The 20,423-nt window shown below is 48.7% G+C and overlaps 2 protein-coding genes across 2 annotated transcripts in view; both read left to right on the top strand.

The window, feature by feature from the left end:
* Positions 1-4,375, top strand: part of LOC112120560 (transmembrane protein 61) — a 6,649-nt gene extending 2,274 nt beyond the window's left edge. Inside the window, exon 2 of the mRNA XM_026651770.1 lies at positions 3,375-4,375. Coding sequence (XP_026507555.1) covers positions 3,375-3,660 — 286 coding nt within the window. The 3' untranslated portion in view covers positions 3,661-4,375. The remainder of the gene's footprint in view (positions 1-3,374) is intronic.
* An 8,131-nt stretch (positions 4,376-12,506) lies between these two features.
* LOC112120559 (barttin) lies at positions 12,507-20,423 on the top strand. The gene is made up of 4 exons (XM_024219682.2): positions 12,507-12,683; positions 16,031-16,122; positions 16,954-17,220; positions 19,985-20,423. Exons 1-4 carry the CDS (start codon positions 12,507-12,509, stop codon positions 20,421-20,423), a joined length of 975 nt encoding a protein of 324 aa, XP_024075450.2.

Here is a 20,423-nt window from a genome sequence, read left to right as displayed (position 1 = left end):
TGGACACAGGGTAAAAAAAATACTAAAGAAAATCATCACAACTAACTGCTAAGTAGAACAAAAGTTAGACAAAAGGCCTGATCCAAAGTCCATTAAGGTCAGTGGAAAGATTCCCACTGACTTAGATGGGCTGTGGGGCAGACTCCCCAGCACCCCAAAATGCACATTTAGCTAGGTACTCTTCATCCGGTTTGAATCTCTGGGACTTGTTCCCAGCTCTGAATCAAAACTGTTTTTTCTTCTGTACTCATGCTCTCTGTCTCTGAGTGGCTTCGGGGATGTTTTTGAAAACAAAATATATCACCAAGGGGGGAAAAAGCCCTTAGAAGTGTCTTCTATAAATCAGTCTATGGGAAAAAATAAGTCTAAAAGGAACATAAGCACTTACTGTAAAAATTCTCTCTTGGGACACAAATTACAGGCTCCTGCTCATCCAGAGGCTTTTTGGGAAGCTTTTTAAAATCTGGGGCCAGAGCCTCAGCTGGTGCCAATCAGTGTAGTTCCTTTGGCTTCAGCGGAACTACGCTGATGCACACCAGCTGAGGTCTGGCCCACTAATTTTGGCCCTTCTCCTGTACTACCCCCATGACCTGGAGGTGGTTAGCCCAGTACTGGGTTCACCACAAACACACAGTTCAGCAAAGAAAGCATTGCCATTGTGAATGAGCTCATTCCACCACAGCAGCTGTGTTGGCTTTTGCACTTGGAAGCCTTTGAACAGAGCAGGGCAGAGAAAGGTCGTTCTGTTTCATGGAGGATTGCGATATTTTTAAATTTGGTTTCGTTCTGATTTGGAATGAAACCACCAAATTCATCCGCAAAGGGAATGGATCCCTGACTCCGGGCCAGTCTGCGTGGTGTCTACGCTGGAGTTGCAGGCCCTGAGGTCCCCTGCTGTAAGGCCAACTGGCATGTAGGCTGTCCTGGAGCCAAAGACCCGGGGAGCTCTGGGCTCCCCATTTCTGAGGCAGTCTGGCAGGTGGGTTGCTGAGGAGCTGGCGAGCAGGCAGGAGCCAGGCAGGTTTCAGTCAAACCCCTGCCTGGGTTCCATCAGAAGTGAATGTCTCTGTGAAATGTTTTGTTTCCCACAAATCAGCAAATTCCAGTGAACAAATGTGTTCTTGGAATTTTCCCACCCGGCTTCCGTTGAACGTCCCACAGCCGGCCTGGGGCAACTTGTTGATTTTCAAACTTGTTTGTTTAAAAAGGCCAGTTTCTCACCATAAGCGAATTGGGCAAATTCTGGCTTGCAACTAAATTAGCCCTGCTAAGAGCCTGAGAACCCTGTTGACTGGTGTGTGGGTGTGAAGAGCTCCATGTAAAGAGCTGCACACAAGAAGCCACTTGCCGTGCACAGCAAGAAGAAATGTATTGGTCCTACAAACCCCAGGAACAATGCTGAATGTTACTATTATTTATATTACCATAACGCCGAGGAGCCCTCGTCATGGACCAGGACCGCCTTGCGCTTGGGGCTGTACAAACAGAATTCTTGAGCATCATCTACTACCACCTTATCTACTAACTATTTACCTATATGCAGACCTTCCCCTTTATAGAGCATTCCTGTAACAGATGGCAACTCTAACGGTGTTCGCACTAGGGCAGGACTGAGAACCGTTGGCAGGGCAGTGTAGGACAGTTTGCACAGCGGCTGTCTGGGCGCTGCCTGGTCTGTGGATAATTCAGGTAAACACTTCACATGTAAACTTCATTGTGTTCCATTCTAATGATGAAAGTCTCCTGTGGTGACACATGGCCACCTTGCTGTGGCATTCAGTCCCAAGCTTTTGGCTCCCTTAGGTACAATAGTTTACAGACGAAGGCAGGATCATGGCTCGATGGTTTCATGGGATCCCGCAGGGTTTCTCTGGAGCGCGTGTGTGTGTGTGTGTCGCCATATCCTAACACTGCAATACAAACATCAAGTCTCAAGCCAGGCCCTTTTACAGGTTTAACTGAGAGGTTTGTGGTCATGGCCTTACACACATTTCCCACCCCCTTTGAAAAATAATCTTCCCTTCAAGGAAAGGGGAAGTGAGAAGATCAAAGGTTGTGCAAATGTTTTACCTGTACACAGCCTATGTTTACTCAGCAAAACAAAGTTGAAAGGCACAAACATTGTGTTTTTCCTAGGTTCTCCCCACTGCTGATTAGTTAATGATTAACAGTGGACACTATTAATAATAAATAATAATAATAATATAATGTGTATTTGGCTTGTAGCAGCACCCAGAGACCCCAGACAGGATCTGCCCATGGACTGTTTTTGGTACCCTCATCCTCCCTTTCCTCCATTTTTCCTCCTTTCATTTACCACGCTCCCTTCTTGCCTCTAGTTTCAAACTATACCTGTCCAGGCAGGAATGCAACCTAGCAGCACGTTTGTACTGTCCTTGGCATGTTAGCACAATAAGATCTTGGATCGTCATGGGGTCTTTGGTTCTAAATTACATGAAAATTTTTTTAAAGACATAAATAAAGTCAGCTAGCCCCTACTGCGACAGAATCTAGGCATCACTGGCTGGCTGAATTCCTCTAGACATCACAGCAGAAGTAAATGCTGAAGAGCAATTTGAAGGAGAGGGTGGGAAGGAAGCTTGAAGCTATAGCATCTCTCCAGGTCTCCTGAAAACCAGCCGCATGATCATGTCAGATTAGGAGAGGCCCGCACTTTGGGATGCCCAAATGCACAGCCTGTTGACACTGTAAAGTATTAACAGTTTCTCACTTTTCAACACACAGTTATAAGCACCACCACATGGCACAGTGTGTCAATGGACCAAAATTGCCTTCAGTGCTTCAGTGCCTTCAGTCACTTAACTCATGGGGTTACTCAAACGTCTTTCATTAAAGTGGACCACACTTTCATGCAGAAAATTTCTCTTGAAACACCCTCCTTGACTTCCGTGTGATAACGACAATTGCTTACATTAGAAAGTAATATGTAGCCACCCTTTAACGCAATGCTTAGCATCTGGAATGAAGGAGAAGCCACCAGCACCAGGGGCGCAGTAGAAGCTGTTAGATGCTGAGCGCTTTTGCAACTTTTGTGTCCAGCAAGTGCTCCGTACACCACCAGCAAGGGCCCTGCAGACTCACTTTGGGACCACAGTCTAAGGACCTCTGGTTTAAGAATTGTGACTATTCTTATGCAATTGGTAGTGGTAGGTCCCCCCGCCGCCCTTAAAGAAAGAGTAGCCTGGTCAAATTCAAACCTCTCTATTAGGTAGCCAGGAGTTTTGGAGCAGCTGCTAGCTAATGCGATAGCTACTTTTACCTAGTCCCTGTACTTTATTATAAATCCTATTTTACAACCTGATGCATTTGATTTGGTTTAGCTTGATGCAGTTTTGCTTTGCTTTTTGTTTCAGTGCCTGGGATGCCAATGCTATCCCCACCTATGAAGAAGCCCTGAACTGCAGGCCTGCTCAAAGTACCCTAGATTATATACCACCTCATGGCGGGAAGGAGGAGACTTCACCCCCTCTATACGGAGACTTAGATGAGGATGATACGTGGCCAGGTTGCCGCAGACGCAGCTCCTCAGACAGTGTGCTGCTCAGGATCACGCCATCCAGAAGGGAAACAGAGTCACAGGGTGAGCCCAGTGCTACACCACCGCCCAGCTACGAAGACATCAGTGTACGTGGTGTATGATCTATGAACCACATACAATGCGTTGGACTCTATAGATTGCTGCCTAGTCTGTTTGCTTTGGAGCCTGCCTTTCCTCCTCTAAATGATCATGAAGTGAGAGGGAAAACATAGATCAGCTATTCAGATCAAAATGGCTGTTCTGTCTTTTCTAGGAGTAAATCCAGAATAATTAGAAATAAATCCAGATAATCCCAATGCTGCCATTTTCTGAGTTGTGTGGATAATCAGTATGTTTTAAAGCTTTCATATTTTTAATACAATCACTGATGATTGCAAATATTTGACAGGTAGCAGGACGAAGAAGAAAATATTTTTGAGTACCTAGGATGCCCGTTGAAATGCATGGGGGAATCTTTACTAGAGCGATCCAGCCAAGACTAGCATCTTAGGGTAACATTTTCATAAAAGCCTGGTGACTTAGGTGCCTAAGTGCCATCTTAAGAAATGATTTAGTCACTAAGGAGGCTAAGCTGCATTGCCGCTCAGTGACACCAGCTAAGATTTTCAATAGTGATTTTTGGGTGCCCAGCATGAGACACCTTAAAGGGGTTTGATTTTCAGACAGTGCTGAGCACCTCGCCTCTGAAAAACAGGCTCTTAAGGAGCCTCAAGTTAGCACCACAAACTTGAGACATCCCAAATCACCAGTTTCTTTTGGAAATCTTGGCCTTGGCTCTTAGGTGCTGAATGTACTTTTGACGTTTCCCTAAGTCACTAGGGACCGAGGTTGTTCTGGTAGATAAGAACGCTGGGGCTTAAGTTGTACCCAACCATTGGTCACGAGCTGAAGTGCTCAGCAGCTCTGAAAATCCAGCCAGTATAGTGTGTGTATATATACACACCATATATATGGCAAAAATGTGCTTACTTCAATAGATTGTTCCCCCAGGAGGACAAAGAAATCAGCTTCCCTGTTCTGCGAGCAACCCAAGACAAAACTCCCCCAAATAATGTTTTGTGGGGAATCCTTGATACTAATTAGCTAATGAGTCGAGGGCAGTGCTTTATAATCTGAGTGGTTTGTATTCAGCCTGCTGTCCCTCTAAATCAGTCACTTTGCTGCTGTCCCATGGAAAACCCAAGTGTCTTGGTGTTTCAGTCCCTCCAGAAACAGCTGTGGGTCACACTGCTGGCGATTGCAGGAGAGTGGGGGAGGGGTAGTGTTGTCACTGTTATGGGTGGCAGTGATGACTAGCCAGTGTACTTTATGACTGTCGTTCGCCATACACACGGACACAAATATAGGAAGTGCAGAGTTCTCGCTGTCGTGGGAAATCACACATAAGGCAGCGGGAGATAGCAATCCGGTAAAATCACCATGGTGACACACATCAAAGCATTAATGGGAGGGAAGCAATCAAGCAGCTTCAGGGAATCAAAAAATTTATGGCCATTTTAGAGCGAGACTAAGCTAGATCCTCAGACAGTGTAAATTCGCAGAGTGCCATGGCCACAGAGGAACTACACTGATTACACCAGCTAAGAATCTGTCCCCCAGCCTTTGTAGTGTTGCCTCTTTAGCTGAAAGTCTGCTACTGAGTCCACAGCAGTGAGCGCTCCCCAGAGCTTACAGTAAATGCTTCGCATTCGGATTGGAATTGTGTAAAAGAATTTGTAGTTGCAAAATAAAAATCTCCTCTCAAAATTGTTGCGAAATTTTAGGCATTCCCTGTGTGTGGGAATTGACTGCATCCTGCTTGGGATCTCTGTGATTCTGTGTGCGTATGCATATATAGACTCTCTAGAGACATGAGGAGATGAGGAAGAGTAGCTTGTAGTCGTTGCTTTTGTGTGAGTGGTGGGGTTGTGGGGTCTCTGTTTCCTAGTAGATTTATTTCTCCTTCATGGGTGGGCTTGTCTCCTCCTATTTCTTGGGCTGGGAGGGGTCGGGGTTTTGTTTTGTTTTTTAAGGAATTTTTGCTTGGTTCTTTTGTTGTTTGTTGTTGCAAACTGAAGTTAATGGACAATCTTCCACCCATAAAAATATTAAAGCAAAAATAAAGCATATACTGCGCTTACAGTTAATTTTCCAAAACTGTGACCAATAATTGCTTATAAAGGACATTCATTCATATCTCAGCTGTTTCCTGTTTGTTCTCCCCTCCCTACAAATGACCCCAAATACTTATGCTACTTCACTTACTGCCTTTTGGTCTTAAGCATGTAGTAGGGTTTTTTTTTTGTATTTGTGTTTGATTTTCAGCTAGTGCACTATCACAGTACACCCAGAGCCACTTAAATATGTTATACAGTTTCAATAAACAAATGCGCATCTAAGCCAGCAGTGAAGGCCAGATAAATTACAGGCTGTTGTCATTTGATCCTTGGCATCTAAGCAACAAACTCTGTAAAAGAGGGATTGTAATAGAGTTTCTTCTGACAGAAGGTCCATAACCTTAGATGTGTCCTCGTCAGAGGACGTTTATGTTGTGAAGCGCTCTGCAGACCCCATAGTAGATATGGAAGAACAATTCAAGGACCTGCTCTGCGTCTGTGGTTCTTCAACAGCCATAAAACAGCTCTGCTTCTAATAAATAATCTCTTGCGATCTGGGGATGGTGGACTATATCCAAGGCCAGATCTTTCCCCATGCTCAGCACAGACTGAACTGATGTAATTTCACTCCTTGCAAGCCATCTTCTAAGACTGTAACACTTACTAGTGTGTGAAGGAAGGCCTGGCTCACGAAGAACCTCCGCATCCAACGAGAGAAACTTTGAAGGACGCTGCTGAGGTATGAGGTATTATTCAAATATTGTTTTTGCTCCCTCTGACGATGAAAAGCTGTTCTCCTGCCATTATCTTTGCTCCTTCCCTCCCTCCTACACTCCCACTGCCTCTTTATGGCAGGGTTGCTGGCAGTTGGTTTCTTTGTATTTATTTACAAAGAGAATTGAAGCATTTGTTTTGGAAATAGCGCCAAAGAGAATTCCAGAGCCTGTACAAACAGACAGAAGATAAAGACAAGGTCAGATGAATTTTGGGTCTGTCACCAGCCTTAACAAAACCAGAAGGGCAGCAACAGAGAACTGGAGTGAAAAAACTTACTTACCTCATGGGGTCTGCTTGTCCTTAACCTCTCAGTGGCTGGGACTCTCTACAGGGCAGAGCTCTTAAAATGAAATCAACTACTGAGACACAATCATTATGAATACTTTGCACTTCTCTTGCATCTTCCACCTGAGGATCTCACCATGCCTTACACACTGGATCACTGGACTAAGCCTGGTAGGGCCCCTCTGAGGTGGGGTGGTAGAATTATCCCCATTTTGCAGGTGGAAGACTGAGACGTAGAGGGCTCCGTCATGGCAGTGCCATGAGCCTGGTGAACTACATTGCTTCACAGGCTGCTCCTGGAGCAGCATAGCTGACTGTGACCCCACTGCTGCCCAGTGCATGCTGGGGGATGGGCAGGGTATGTGTGTGAAGCCAAGGCCTTGCTCACTCTCATGCCTCTCTCGTCTGCGGGAGAAGGGGAGCAGGGGCTTTGCAATGGCTGCTTCCCCATCTCCTCGGGCTCCTACCATTGATTTAGGGAAGTGCCTCCCACCCCCCCATATTCTCCAGGGTGGGGGCACAGAGCAGGCCCCGATCTGACCCAGAGAGTGTGACTTGCCCAAGGCCACAAGCTCTATCTGCAGTCCCGTCACAAAGCCACATTTGGGTCACGCCTAGAGTGGGTGAATGCAGGGCTTAAATTCTCTGATTATTTCCTGGGGCTCGGGGCTTCTGCCCCGTGGGTTTGAAAATATTGACCAGAGCTCTGCTCCGGACAGCTCTGGTTGAGTTTAAGCCCTAGGTGCATGTACAGTCGTTGCTAGCTGGTTCTAGCATGGCTTCCCTGGCTGGTGTAGGCAGGTTTGTTTAGAAAACAATCCCTCCTGAGGTTCTTACTACCACAATGGGCCTAGGCTATCAGGGCATGTCTGCCTAGGAACCGTATACCCTCCCTCCTCCAAGGACATTTCTGGCTCATAGACAAAATGTTTGTGGGCCTGATTCTCCACGGCTTTGAATCTGACTGCACAAGCTGCACGGCAGTGAGAGGTGGGCCCCAGAAGGCTACCAGGGAAATAGGGCTAGCACCCTTGTAGCTGGGTCTGGCCTGTAGTTGGGGATTAGCCTGCATGAGCTTCCAGTGGAATACGAAAATACAGGGAAAGTTCTACCTACTGCCAAGAAAATTGTTCCTGCTTTGACTTCCTGGAAAACCAGACCACTCAAGATCACAGGAAACCCATTTCCCCCGAAGATACGTTGCCACAGCTGCATTAGAGTTAACATTTGAGCTTCCTTTTTAATCTTCTCTCTAGTTGCCAATCCCCTGCCATTCTATGAATGTCTCAGAGCCACCAAAATCAAAGCCAGCTGCTAAGCACTTACGAGCAACCATACCGAAGCACCTAAACGAGGAGATTATAACCAACGAGGAAAAGCTTTGTTTTAAACGTATGAGAAATACGATGCCCTTTTAATTTAAAACCCCTCCGTGGGCTTTCAGGTCAGGCTGCCCTCTAATCGTGGTGCCCCCCGTCTAGCATAATTACCACCCTCTTTAAAAATCATCGGGGCTCGCTGCATTTAGCTTCAGAGATTCCAAGGCCAGAAGGGACCATTGTGATCACATAGACCTCCTGGAGAGCACAGGCTATGGACTAAGGATATGCACACCATTGTAGCTACAGTCATTCCTTTACACTCGAACAACCACTAATGCTGCACCAGCACAGACTGGGGCATACATCGGTGCTGCTGAAGTTGGTACTAAAGCCAGCTGCACTAGGACATCATTAGGGGGTTGAGCCAGTGTCACGACATCATTGCAGGGTGGATTTCCTTAGTATACACCAGGGATCGGCAACCTTTGGCACACGGCCGATCGCGGCTCCCACTGGCCGTGGTTTGCTGCTCCAGGCCAATAGGGGCTGCGGGAAGCGGCGCGGGCCGAGGGATGTGCTGGTCACCGCTTCCCGCCAGTGGGAGCCGCAATTGGACGAACCTGCGGACACGGCAGGTAAACAAACCGTCCCGGCCCACCAGGGTGCTTACCCTGGCGGGCCGCATGCCAAAGGTTGCCGATCCCTGGTGTAGATAGTGCCCAAGTGTCCTAGTTGTAGAGTGGGCTCTGCAGCAAAGGCCGTGCTCATTCTCTTTCAGGGGCTGAGCTGGGATCGGGGTACATTCAGGCCAGGTCTACACAACGAGCACTGGCATAGGAATACCAGGTTACCATGCCGGCAAAGCACTGCTCGTGTGGACACAGCTATACCGGCGAAGCATCACTGTGTACTGGTACAGTGACACCACCCCCAGGAATGAAACAAGCTATACCAGTAGTAGTGCAGGTCTGCCAGTATAACTGCGTCTGCTCTAGAGACCTCTGCTTCTAGAACTATGCCGGGCCGGGAATCACACCGCTTCACAGCTATGTCGGCAGAAGCCTGTAGCATGTCCCCAACCTCAGGCTGTCAAGAGACACCAATCTGGGATCTACCGGCCATTGGCACAGGGTTCGCTCAGTCAGTCTCAGACAGACTGGTGCCAGCCTGCGGGAAATGCGCCCACCTTCCCGTCCAGCTCTGGGGAGTCCTCTCCAGGCAGGTTTTGCAGGGATCTGGTGTTTCAGAGCTGGTGGGATGGCAGGGCTACTCCCCCACAAAGCTGGGGGTGGAAAATAGCAAAATGGGCCCCTTGGTGCTGTAATCTCCCCTTTCTGTGTGTGTGTGTGGGGGGGGGGGTCTGGGGTAGCGGTAAGAATGGAGGTATCTGGCAGCGTGGTCCCAGTGAAGCACTGCTGCTGAAGAGCGAAGCGTCTGGGGAGATGTCCATGATCTCTTGGGCTGCAGTTTCCAGGTGGTCTGAGCACATGGGGACCCGCACCCTGATGGAAGGACTGGACCATTAAGCTCACAGTGCTCCCTGTCCCCTCGCAGGGTTATTCCTGCAAAGGGGAGAATGGGGTCCTTATTGTTTTATATTCATTAATCACGAATAGTTGTTGGTGTCCCTGTAATATTGACCTTTGCTGGTGCAACTGTGTGTCAAATCCACATGGGGGCGCCAGGAGTCCAAAGCTTTTAGTCCAACTATTCCTAAATCCATTTTTCAAAGGGAGATTACCAAATGAAAACATGGGAGCATTAAGCGTCGCAAGGGAAAGGCAGTCGTTCCTCCCACGTAATTGAAATCGCCCATTAACTCCCCCCAGGGTCCAGGGGAACCAGCTGAATGTCGGATAGGGTCTATGTTGCCCTCTGCAGCCCTTTAAAATACACTTACATGGGAAAAATCATGCAGCTGAAAATGATGTTTAAAAGACACATTTATGTGATTTGATTGTTTGTGGCACCCCTCAAGAGCTGGCCTCAGTGGGGCAGCTGGGGACGGAGGAAGGACTAGCCCTCACTTCCTGACCCCACGCAGGTAGGCTACAAAGCACGTTGGTGCGACCTCAGAGGAGGGAAGGATGGGGATCTGATACACGTTCGCATGAGGGCTCCATCTCCCTACGTAGTTCTGGTGTTTCTGTCCCCAGAGTAGCCAAATAACAATGGTGGAACCTGAGATTGTCCCTCACGCCCTCTTGCTTTGGATTAGCAGGGTCATCTGCCCTGTCATTTAAGCCACGCTTCTCTCCTATCCCACTAGGATGAATCCATTTAAAAATCAAAACAATCACCTGTCCTCCTAGCTGAACGGAAGCATGAGCTCTGTCTCTCCAGAGAGATGGCAGCCATCCCAAAGCCAAACATTCTCTCCTGGGATTGGGAGAAGTGCCTGTCCCCATGGGAAATTCTCCCTCCCCATCTCTGCTCCTTCCTTCACAGTCTGTGGGTTTGTTTTTCACTCCTTCTGCTCTCCCTGGCTCCATTTCCCACCCTCCTTTCTCACTGAAGTTTCTCTCTTTCCCCCCTCCCTGCTCCATTTCTCCCAATCTCGCCTATGCAGGACAATACGTGATTTCAAGTCAGCCATTAGAATCCACAACACAGGAGTGGGGCCTGCTCTGTGCTCCAAGAACTGTGCTGCGGGGAAAGATTTCCTTCCACCTGAATTCGGGCTAGTACCCAGGCCTATCAAAACTGACGTCCCAATCCCATCTCCTGGAGAGCAGGGAGATGATGGTCATTGGCAGCTGAGTGCAGGGTGCACCCCAGCAAGAAGGCACAGAGGACAAGGAATGAAGAACCAGAGAAAGAAAAACATGGTCCCTCATTGTGTGGGTGTGATTGATATCTCCTTGTAGGGATTTCTGAGGGGCTTTTTCGGTGGCTGTTTCCTCAGCAGGACACATCACTAGAGTTGGTTGAAATGTGTAAATTTAAAGTTTTCTGTTATTTTATCAAAAAATTGGAAAGCAAAAAGTTTTCAGGAAAAGTTTACAGTTTTGGTAAAAGCTTTACCAAAGAACTGAACATTTGTACCAGAAATCGGTTTTTTTGAAAATTAAAACTTTTTGAAAATCAACGTTTCAGGTTTCTGTTTTACAATAAATGGGAAATGTCAACGAGAACCAAATAACCATAATTTCCTCCCCAAAGTTTTCTGCAAAAAAGTATATTTTGACCAGCTCTGGCCAGAATCCCTTCAAAACACACCCAAAGCTCTTGCTCACGGCGAATCATCATGGTGTGATTGCTCCCATAGCCACTAGTAGACATTCATCTGTCCTGCTTGGAGTGTGACCTTGCTCGTAGTCCTTGCAAGAAGAGGATGAAGTTTCCAGTGCTAACAAGGAATTATCCTGTTGCATCCTACCTAACTGTGAGTTCTTTGTGGCAAGGTCTGATTCGGGGGCCTGGAGCACATGACTTATGAGGAGAGGCTGAGGGAACTGGGATTGTTTAGTCTGCAGAAGAGAAGAATGAAGGGGGATTTGATAGCTGCTTTCAACTACCTGAAAGGGGGTTCCAAAGAGGATGGATCTAGACTGGTCTCAGTGGTACCAGATGACAGAACAAGGAGTAATGGTCTCAAGTTGCAGTGGGGGAGGTTTAGGTTGGATATTAGGAAAAACTTTTTCACTAGGAGGGTGGTGAAGCACTGGAATGGGTTACCTAGGGAGGTGGTGGAATCTCCTTCCTTAGGGGTTTTTAAGGCCCAGCTTGACAAAGCCCTGGCTGGGATGATTTAGTTGGGATTAGGTCCTGCTTTGAGCAGGGGGTTGGACTAGATGACCTCCTGAGGTCCCTTCCAGCCCTGATAGTCTATGATTCTTTCTTAGGTATCTGCACAACACTTTGCACAGTGGGGCCCTGACCCTAGACTGGGGTTCCTAGGTTCTATCGCAATACAAGTAATAAATCAACATCATTTCCTTTCCAATAGCTTACAAACATAGTGGTGCAAAGACACATCCACAGAGCTCAGGAACACCCGTGCTGTATGATATGCCTGGAAGGCATCAGCCTTATCTTTTCTACCGGTGTGGCTCCATCTCTGGGCCCTGGTGCTACTAACCTGCCCCCTCCCCCTGTGACCTCTCCCTTTCCGACTCGCACTCCCTGGCTAAGGTGTTCTGGAGCCTGGGCTGCAGGTGCCTCGAGGGAAGGTTAGAGTGAAGTGCGCTGGGCAGCTTCACTGGAGTGTGAATTTCAGGATCTTGTTTGCATTCATTACACTCCCATTAAAAACTGGCTGGCTCAGCCCTGGGCAGGACTGGTCTGACTGTGCAGCTGATCCTCAGTCCCTGGCAGCCTCTGGGAACACACTCCTGGCTGTGCACCTCAGGAGTGCTCGCCGGGACACAGACAGGCAAGGGACTCCCTGGCATCTGTCTCCTCCCAGCCCCGGGCTCGCTCTCTGCATGCTCGCTCTGCCCTTGGTTTCTACCTGTGTGGTTTGCAATGGCTGAGGATAAAACTTTCCGCTACGGACTCATAGTGCTGGGCTTCTTCCTGGTGATGATTGGGATGTTCATCATGAGCGTGGACAAGCCCCAGGTCTACATCACCTTTTGCACCCTGGGGGTTTTAACCATAGCAGTGGGGATCACCTGGAGCATGTGTCAGTGCTACCCCAAGGTAGGGCCGAGTCTCTTATCTGCGCTTTCTGGCACAGGGGGGATATGGGCGGGGCACTGCAAGGCATCGTTGGGAGCCAAAAACCATCCACAGGTGCTTAACGATAGTAGCTGATGGCTTAAATTCCCATTGAGACAGCTAACTGCCCTGCTGAGGGGTGGGTGGTGCAATGCTTAAGGCACCAGACCAGGAGACATGGGTCCTATTCCCATCTCTGCTACTGACTCACTGTGCAGCCATGGGCAAGTAATTTAACTGCTCCGTGCCTCAGTTTCCCCATCTGTAAAACGAGGATAGTGGTACTTACCCTTCGTTCCAAAGTGCTTTGAGACCCAGGGATGAAAAGTAATAAGTATTAGTATCCACTAGTAATGATTGTACAGTCACTGTAAGGCTTGGCCCAGCATTCCTTCTCTCCTTTGGCAGCTGATCTGTCATCAGTCAGTGCTTGTGGCTGGCTCTGGGATATTGCTGAGTGTATATGTCCCATTGACTAGCTGGCAATTTCTCCTGGGTGTGTAATGCATTGCTTCCCTCGAGAGGGGCTTGGGAGCATCAAGGGGCTTCAGAAGATGCCCTCTGCCACAGTCAGGCAATTCAGACTAACTTTCAAACGGGCATTTAAAAGTTACCATAACTTTGGGTTGGTTTCAAAAAGAATACGTGAAACAGCTGTGAGTGGAGCAGGGAAGAGAGGACAGACACTTCTTCTGCCTTACTTTCTCCACCTGGCCCACGGCACCTCCAGTTATCTCTGTGCATGGGGAGCAGACACTTTGCCACTGTCCACGGAAGGGGTTAGGGGGATTACATCTAACTGGTGTTACAAAACTGTATACCCTTCCATCTCTTCAAAGTGCTCCTTAATACCTAAGAGGAGATGCCCCATAAGGACACACACACTGTTTTTCTATCCCCAAAGAGCCTGCTTTCTGCCAGGTTTGGCTTTAACCCTTAGGATGCTAAGACAGCTGAGGAGGCTGGCTGCCGTTTCCGGAGAGTTACAGGCCCAGCAGGCACAGGAGAAGCTGGACAGGGTGTCTTTCTTTTCTCTGATCCAGGGATAAAACCCCTTCAGGCTTTACTGAAAGCAGGGCCGACTTTCACTGGGCAGTGCAGTGAATCCCTGTTACTCATGAAAGAAGGAATCATTTAAAAGAAACTATCCCGTATGTCCCAAGCCCTTTGCTATACCTCTCAGTGACAGCTGCACTGTAAATCATTGCTGTGAAATGATGAACAGGAATCAAAGAATGAAGAAAGCCTTGATTCATTTCTCAGGGTCGCGGTTGGAAAGCCACCCCCAAAATCCACCTTGATAAGGATAAGGAGAGAGTCCCCTCCCCCACTTTCAGCCGGTGTCTTCACTGTCTGCTTTCCAAAGGGTTCCTCTTGCCTTCACAGGACTCTTGAAACAAGTTCTTTTGGGAGACACGTAACAGAGGGGCAGGCTGGTGCAGCAGAAATGTTTTCACGCAAGCAGCTTATTGAACAGATTCACGACACCGTGAAAGAAATTCGTAGAGTAGGGGAAGAACTGATCTTTTGCCTAAGGAACAACACAGCTGTGTAAGTGAAAGGTACAGGAGATAGCCAGGAAGGTGCTGGGAGGAGGAAGCGTTTATTTATTGCTCATCCATGGCTGATAGCTTTATATAAAGTTGTTTTAAATTCAGTTTAGATTAAGGGAAAAAGAACCCCTAGACCCTGTTGAATCCATGCCCAACCCCCAACCCTTTGACTTAGGTGGGTCATTAAAACCCCTTTCGGAGGTTAAAGAATGTTGATAGCGCAGTAAAACAATTTAACTCCCATCCTCTGAAGAAACATCAATCCAAGAACACTATTTTCCCACTGGAAACAAGACATTAGCTCGAGGGTTATGTCTGTAGTCTAGAGTCCCTGAGGGACGCAGGGATACCGACCAAACTCCTGGTGTGGACAGCACTATGTCGACAGAAGGGCTTCTCCTGTCAATGTAGCTACCACCTCTTGCGGAGGTGGAGTACCGACAGCGACGGGAGGTCTCCTGTTGGCGTAGGTAACATCTGCACTGAGCAGTACAGCAGTGCCACTGCAGCACTGTATGTGTAGACAATCCCTCAGTGACGCAGTAGATCTGGGCCTATGACAGTGCATGTTGAGGCACAGCATGGGGTGGGGGTGGGGGGCAGAACTGGAGGTTATTTCACAATGAGCTGAAGGGTTCACCTGTGACAGGGATCCGGCTCCAGAATTTTGTATTATACGGGGTCTTTAATTGCCGGCAATTAGGCCTTTTTAGTGTCACTGAGAGAGAGCTGTAAGCTACAGCGTCTGGATCTGGATCCAGACTTCCTGAAGGTTGGGGCGGGGGGGTGGAGGGGTTGGCTCTGGGGCTTTGGTTTGGCCCATTATAGCGATAAAGGCCAGCCATGAAGTTTAGAACTAGATCCAGTCCTCAGAGTCTGTAGGGGCGTGGATTGGGAATGCTGGGAATCCGGCCCGTTGGGCCCATCCTTTCCCAGGTGATGTCTCCATTTCGGGACCACACCCTCTGGGCTGCAATAACCCATGCAAACGTCCATCTCTCTCTGGGAAGAATCCTGCCTCTCATCCCCCAGCGCTCTGGCCACCAAACATGGCTCCTGGAGGGAGGGGAAAAGCCGTGGAGCCCCCAGCTTCTCCTCAGACTGAAGTCCATGGCGAAGCTCTGACTCCCTTGAAGGGCCCCTTTGGGGAACGGCCTGCCTGTCTCTGAAGGGGCCTGTCTCCCCTCAAGATCTGCCATCGTTTCTGATGGTGCTGAGGGTGGCCAAGCTGCTGCTGGGATTTGTGCTTCAGAGCCTGCAGGGCCACCAGTTGGCCCAGTACAAGCACGCTCTCAGTTCCATTTGGAACGAGTTGGCATTTCTCTACCTGCCTCCTCTGTGCCTCAGAAGGCAGGACGCCCATTGTCATCCAGCAGGATGGCAGGACTGAGCGCACTATTGGTGACATAATTAAGTCCCAACCCGGCCAGGCTTGAGGTTCTGAGCATGCTACATGGACCACTGAACACTCCGGACCTTTCACGACTGAGCCCCTGTTGTGGTTCTTCTTATCAGCCGGAGTTTCCTGGCCAGGGGAGCAGCGTGCATATTGTCTGTTCTTTGTAAATGTGAGCTGGGGGCTTAGATACCTCTTCCTTGGCAGTGTTTTGGATGTAAAAATACCTACTTAAAGTGCCAATGAAGTGTGATGTCACCGCTGGGAAGGAGTTAATGATAGCCCCACGCCAGGGAAAACTCCTCCTCCGCTGCAGGAGATTCACCCTCTTTGTTCACATTCAGAGGAATGATTCATCCCTCTTTTTTTCCTCCCCCCAGATAACGTTTGTCCCCATGGAGACGGAGTCCGAGAAGTTCCTGTCACGCACGCCTGCTGTTTCGATAGAAAATGAAATTCCGGAGAAGAGCTGGTATGTTGGAAAGACCCCAGGCTCCCAGCCGCAGCTCAACAGTTTGCAATCTGGTTTTTAATGAGCGCCTGAGCTTGTACACAAGGTTATCTGTGTGCCTCCGGGGACGAGGGCAGGGTCTGAAAACCCTGGCATGAGGGAAGGCTAAAAATATTTCATCTAAAAAAAATTAAAAAAATAGTAAGCTGAGGGGGGAAAAAAAATCCTGGGACTGAGGACTCCGTTTCCATGTTCTTTCAACCCTTGACTAACATCGCTTCTCTCTGATGAGGCTGCCAACAGTGGTGTGGAGGAAGGGAGGGTGGTGTGACCTGATCCTGCAGTCCTTTCCCAGCTAGACATCCCACTGATTTCAGGCCTTTCCCAGGCAAAATCCCCCACTGAAGTCCTTCTCTGCTGTTCTGATGGTGGGCCTATTCTAGTGCCTGTTGAGCGAGTGCCAAATCCTGCAGTCCTTTCCTAGCCAACCCCCCACTGAGCCCCCCATGTCAAACTGCCATCGACAGCAGCAGGGACGTACTGCAGGCTCTCTCAGTAGGAACTAGACTAAGACCAATAGTTAATGTCAATGCCTCTCAGCTGGGGGTGACTGTTGGTCACTACAGGCTGGATCCAAACCTCCCCACCGTCTGGGGAGTTCAGATGTGGGGACCCTCTCTAATACAAACCTGCTCGATGTGACATGAACATGCTGCTCTTCCCTTTTGTGGCATTTTATTCGTTTCCTTCTCAGCTAACGATAAAATTCCTGTGTCTAACCAGAAACTATTGGAATCCAGTTAAATGGCAGAATTTAATAGCGTCCCTTCCCCTCTTTCTCCCTCAACCCAGCTCCCAGACTCCCTACACCAGCCAGGAAGAAGCTAATGTCTATGAGAAAAGCCTGCCATCTTATGAACAGATCCAGAGGAAAGCAAAGGGCTCTGTGGAGTGTCTGGGGATTCAAATGGCCCCGCTCCTAGGTGACTGTGAGCTCAAGACAAGAGGATGTCCCCATCCCTTTGTACAGGCCAAGGCTGAGGTCCACAGGATCTCAGAGAACAATGGAGAAACCTACAGAGATCCAGCATCCCAAGTGGTCACAGCAACAATCAGCAGGTAGGTGACCTTGAGGATCTGCTATGGAGGAGTCCAAAGGGCAGTAAAGTGGCACTTATGGAGATTCACACATTACAGACATAACAATAGGCAGCAGATACGGTGATCAAATCCTTCCAGCTAGATACATCTAACCGGAACATGCCTCCTGAGCTGCTGGATTCTCCAGGTACCCGGAAGCTCTTTGGGCCAGGGACTCTCTCTTTCTATGGGCATGTCTACACTGGGAAAAAATAACCCATGGCGCCGAGTCTCAGAACCTCGGGCTTGTGTTACAAACAGCAGTGTAGGGGTTCAGGTTCAGGCTAGAGCCCTGGCTCCGAGTCCCTGCCCCCCTTGCCAGGTTTCAGAGCCCGGGCTCCAGCCTGAACCCAAAACACCTACCCTGCTGTTTGTAGCCCTGGTGTGTGAGCCTGGATCCGTACCTCAGGTGGGCATCCTGGGAGCGATTGCAATGTAAACAGCAGCAATGCAGGTAGGAAACAGTGCAATCCAGTGCAGGTAGGGTGCACGGCTGTGATGCTGGATGTTCTGGGCACATCCCAACATCCCAGGCCCATCAGGAGACTAGTGACATGTGACAGCAGCACAGCATGGGCAGTGGAGGTTCAGCAGCAAAAGGGTTACGGCGACTGGCTTCCTGCTTAACTGCTGTGGTTGTGAAGCCAGAGAGCTGCATGGGCCAGCAGGAACACGCTGCCTGGTGACTGGCAAACGTCTCTGCAGGCAAATGATGGGGCATGAACTTGCTTGTCAGATGCTTCACACAGAGTTAAACATTTTAATATACAAAAGTTAAGAGGGAAGGTACTGTACATCTGGGGTCAGGCTTGGGTTATGAGGGATCACAGGTATCGGTTGCAAGGATGAAGAGATACATACATATCACATAACCAGCATAGACCCAGATTGGGGTGCGGGAGTTTTTAGAGCGTCAGTGGATAAGTGGGCTTGGGTATGCCACCCATGGAATGTATTAAGAGTCCAAGTCAGTATCGGTGTAGCGAATAAGTACATGGGTGGGGTGCGTCCCTTGGTTCGTCAGGGAAAGAAGTGGGTTAGTTCCTTGGTCGGCGGTCTCGATTACTCAATGTGGTATTGACAGTGTCCTGTGAGGTGTTCCATAATTTAGGACACTCTGAGTTCACATGAGCCTAACTAGGTGCTGCAGCTTTCTCTCCTCTCCCAAACACAATTCAAGGCCAATGCAACGGGCTTTCTCTAGCCCCTTATATGAAAAACACAGCCCGGCCTCATGAGAGCCTGAGCCAGCACCCACTGAAGTCAAAGGAAGGGGTGTTTTTTTGGAAAGGGGAAGGTTTTCAAATGCACCAAGGACAATTGGGCAGCCAGGTCCCCCTGTGTGCCTTTGAAAATCACCCCCTGCACGATTAACTGCAGGATTCCGGCCTTTCCTAACCTTCATTTCCCCGCTTTAAAGCAAAAATAGGTCATTATTTCCCAAACCCTGATTGCCAATAGGGTTTAGGCCCCTTAGCATCCCAGCTGGGTCCTACATAGGGGTCCATGATGGCAGACCCCTGGATCACAGGGGCTCACAGGTGTTGAATATTATTTCAGTGCATATGTTCATTGAAATCATCATTAGACTGAACCCTGACTCTAGCTCCTCCTTGTGCTGTAATCAGAGTTTAGATAATATTGAGGATTAAAATTATGTTCTCTCTGGGAACTTTTAATCAAAGTTTGGCAAACTATTGTTTGCTTTTTTATCCAAATTATTTGTAGCAGACCGGATCAAATCACTTCCAAAATTTGATTAGGGAAGGCAATTTCCTTACACTGTTCTACGTCTCAATAAACAAATGTCATTCCTCAGAGTAAATCCATGTTCCCAGTTCAGAGTTTCAGGCAAAGAGAGACCTAACTACTTCTTCATTTAAAGACTTCAAGCAAGGCGTACAGATGCCATGGTGATGGGCTCAGTGGAAGTAGCTGGATTAGAATCCTGTCGATCCCCAAATTGCTTTACAAACGCTACTAACCGATAGTATGAACTATTGATGTAGGAATCAGTTGCCCCCCCCCCCCGTTGCTGGAATGCGGCCATCTCTAGGGTAGAACATGGTGGCTTTTTAACGTGTCCATAAGCAACACTATTCAACAGTTTAGGATGAGAGGTGAAGAGTATCATAGCCAATTGAAATGACATGGGGAGGTTAACTGGGTCATTGCCATCTGCCTAACTGACATGCCCTTGATCTGCTTAACTATTTCTGGATAATCAGTTAGCAGCTCACAGCAGGTCTATCTACTGGGTGATGAAAGGAGCTCTGAGCTCTCTATTCTCCATGAACCACTGGCAGGAGAGCCACGGGAGTCTGATTATGCCTGTGCCAGGATTTACAGCAAGGAGACTGTCAAAGGACACCGTGAACTGTGCAAGTTCTCCTTGGAAGCTGCTGCACAGCAGATGAAGGAGAGGAGGAGGGATGGGCAGGTGGGCTCTTCCGAAGGTACCAAAATGGAGAGATTGGGCTCCCTCTGTGTACAGTGTCAGAGCCTCACCTGACTAGTGGCAGCTGAGATCCACAGTGGGGAGGGGAAATAAACAGAACAACATCATTATGAAAACCAGGCACAAGTCAGCTAGTGAAAGGAACACCATGAACCCAGCGAGCATCTGCTCAGCTTGATTTACTGTAAACCCCATGGCCAAAAACACAAAACAGGGAAACAACAGCACAGAAACCAGCCAGTAAATGAATCCGTGCCCTTCAATGTACCTTTATGCCATTTTCAGCCCATCAGAGAGGTCCCACAGTGCAGCGCCGCTGGCTTCCTTCCCGGAGGACACTGACCTTCCCTCTTCCGAGGGATCCACCTCCAGCAGCCTGTTTCTGGGGGGATCCACCAACTCACTGAGGAATCCGCTCCCATCACAGGGGCACACCCAGAAGCCCAGGTCTGAGCTTCCTCGCTATGAAGATTTTGCCCTGATTGATTCACCGCTGGCAGAAGGGTGGCGTCCAAGCCAGGAGCAAACACCAGCCCTACCCCAGAACTACCTGTCTGGGGCTGCCTCAGCAAGACAGTTTGCATTGGTCTCAGGTCCTGGCTCAAAGGCAGCAGAGTCAGGAGAGAGACAGAGTGTGGAAGAGGATGACATGTATTATGGGTTAAAAGAGGGGCCAGAGAATTTACTGATAGCGGATGATTTTGTCTTTGAGCCAGAGACCTAA

This window comes from Terrapene carolina, unplaced genomic scaffold (genome assembly GCF_002925995.2).
Source record: "Terrapene carolina triunguis isolate 2854851 unplaced genomic scaffold, T_m_triunguis-2.0 Scaffold102, whole genome shotgun sequence".
Taxonomy (NCBI): Eukaryota; Metazoa; Chordata; order Testudines; family Emydidae; genus Terrapene; species Terrapene triunguis.
This window is presented reverse-complemented; position numbering and strand designations above follow the sequence as displayed.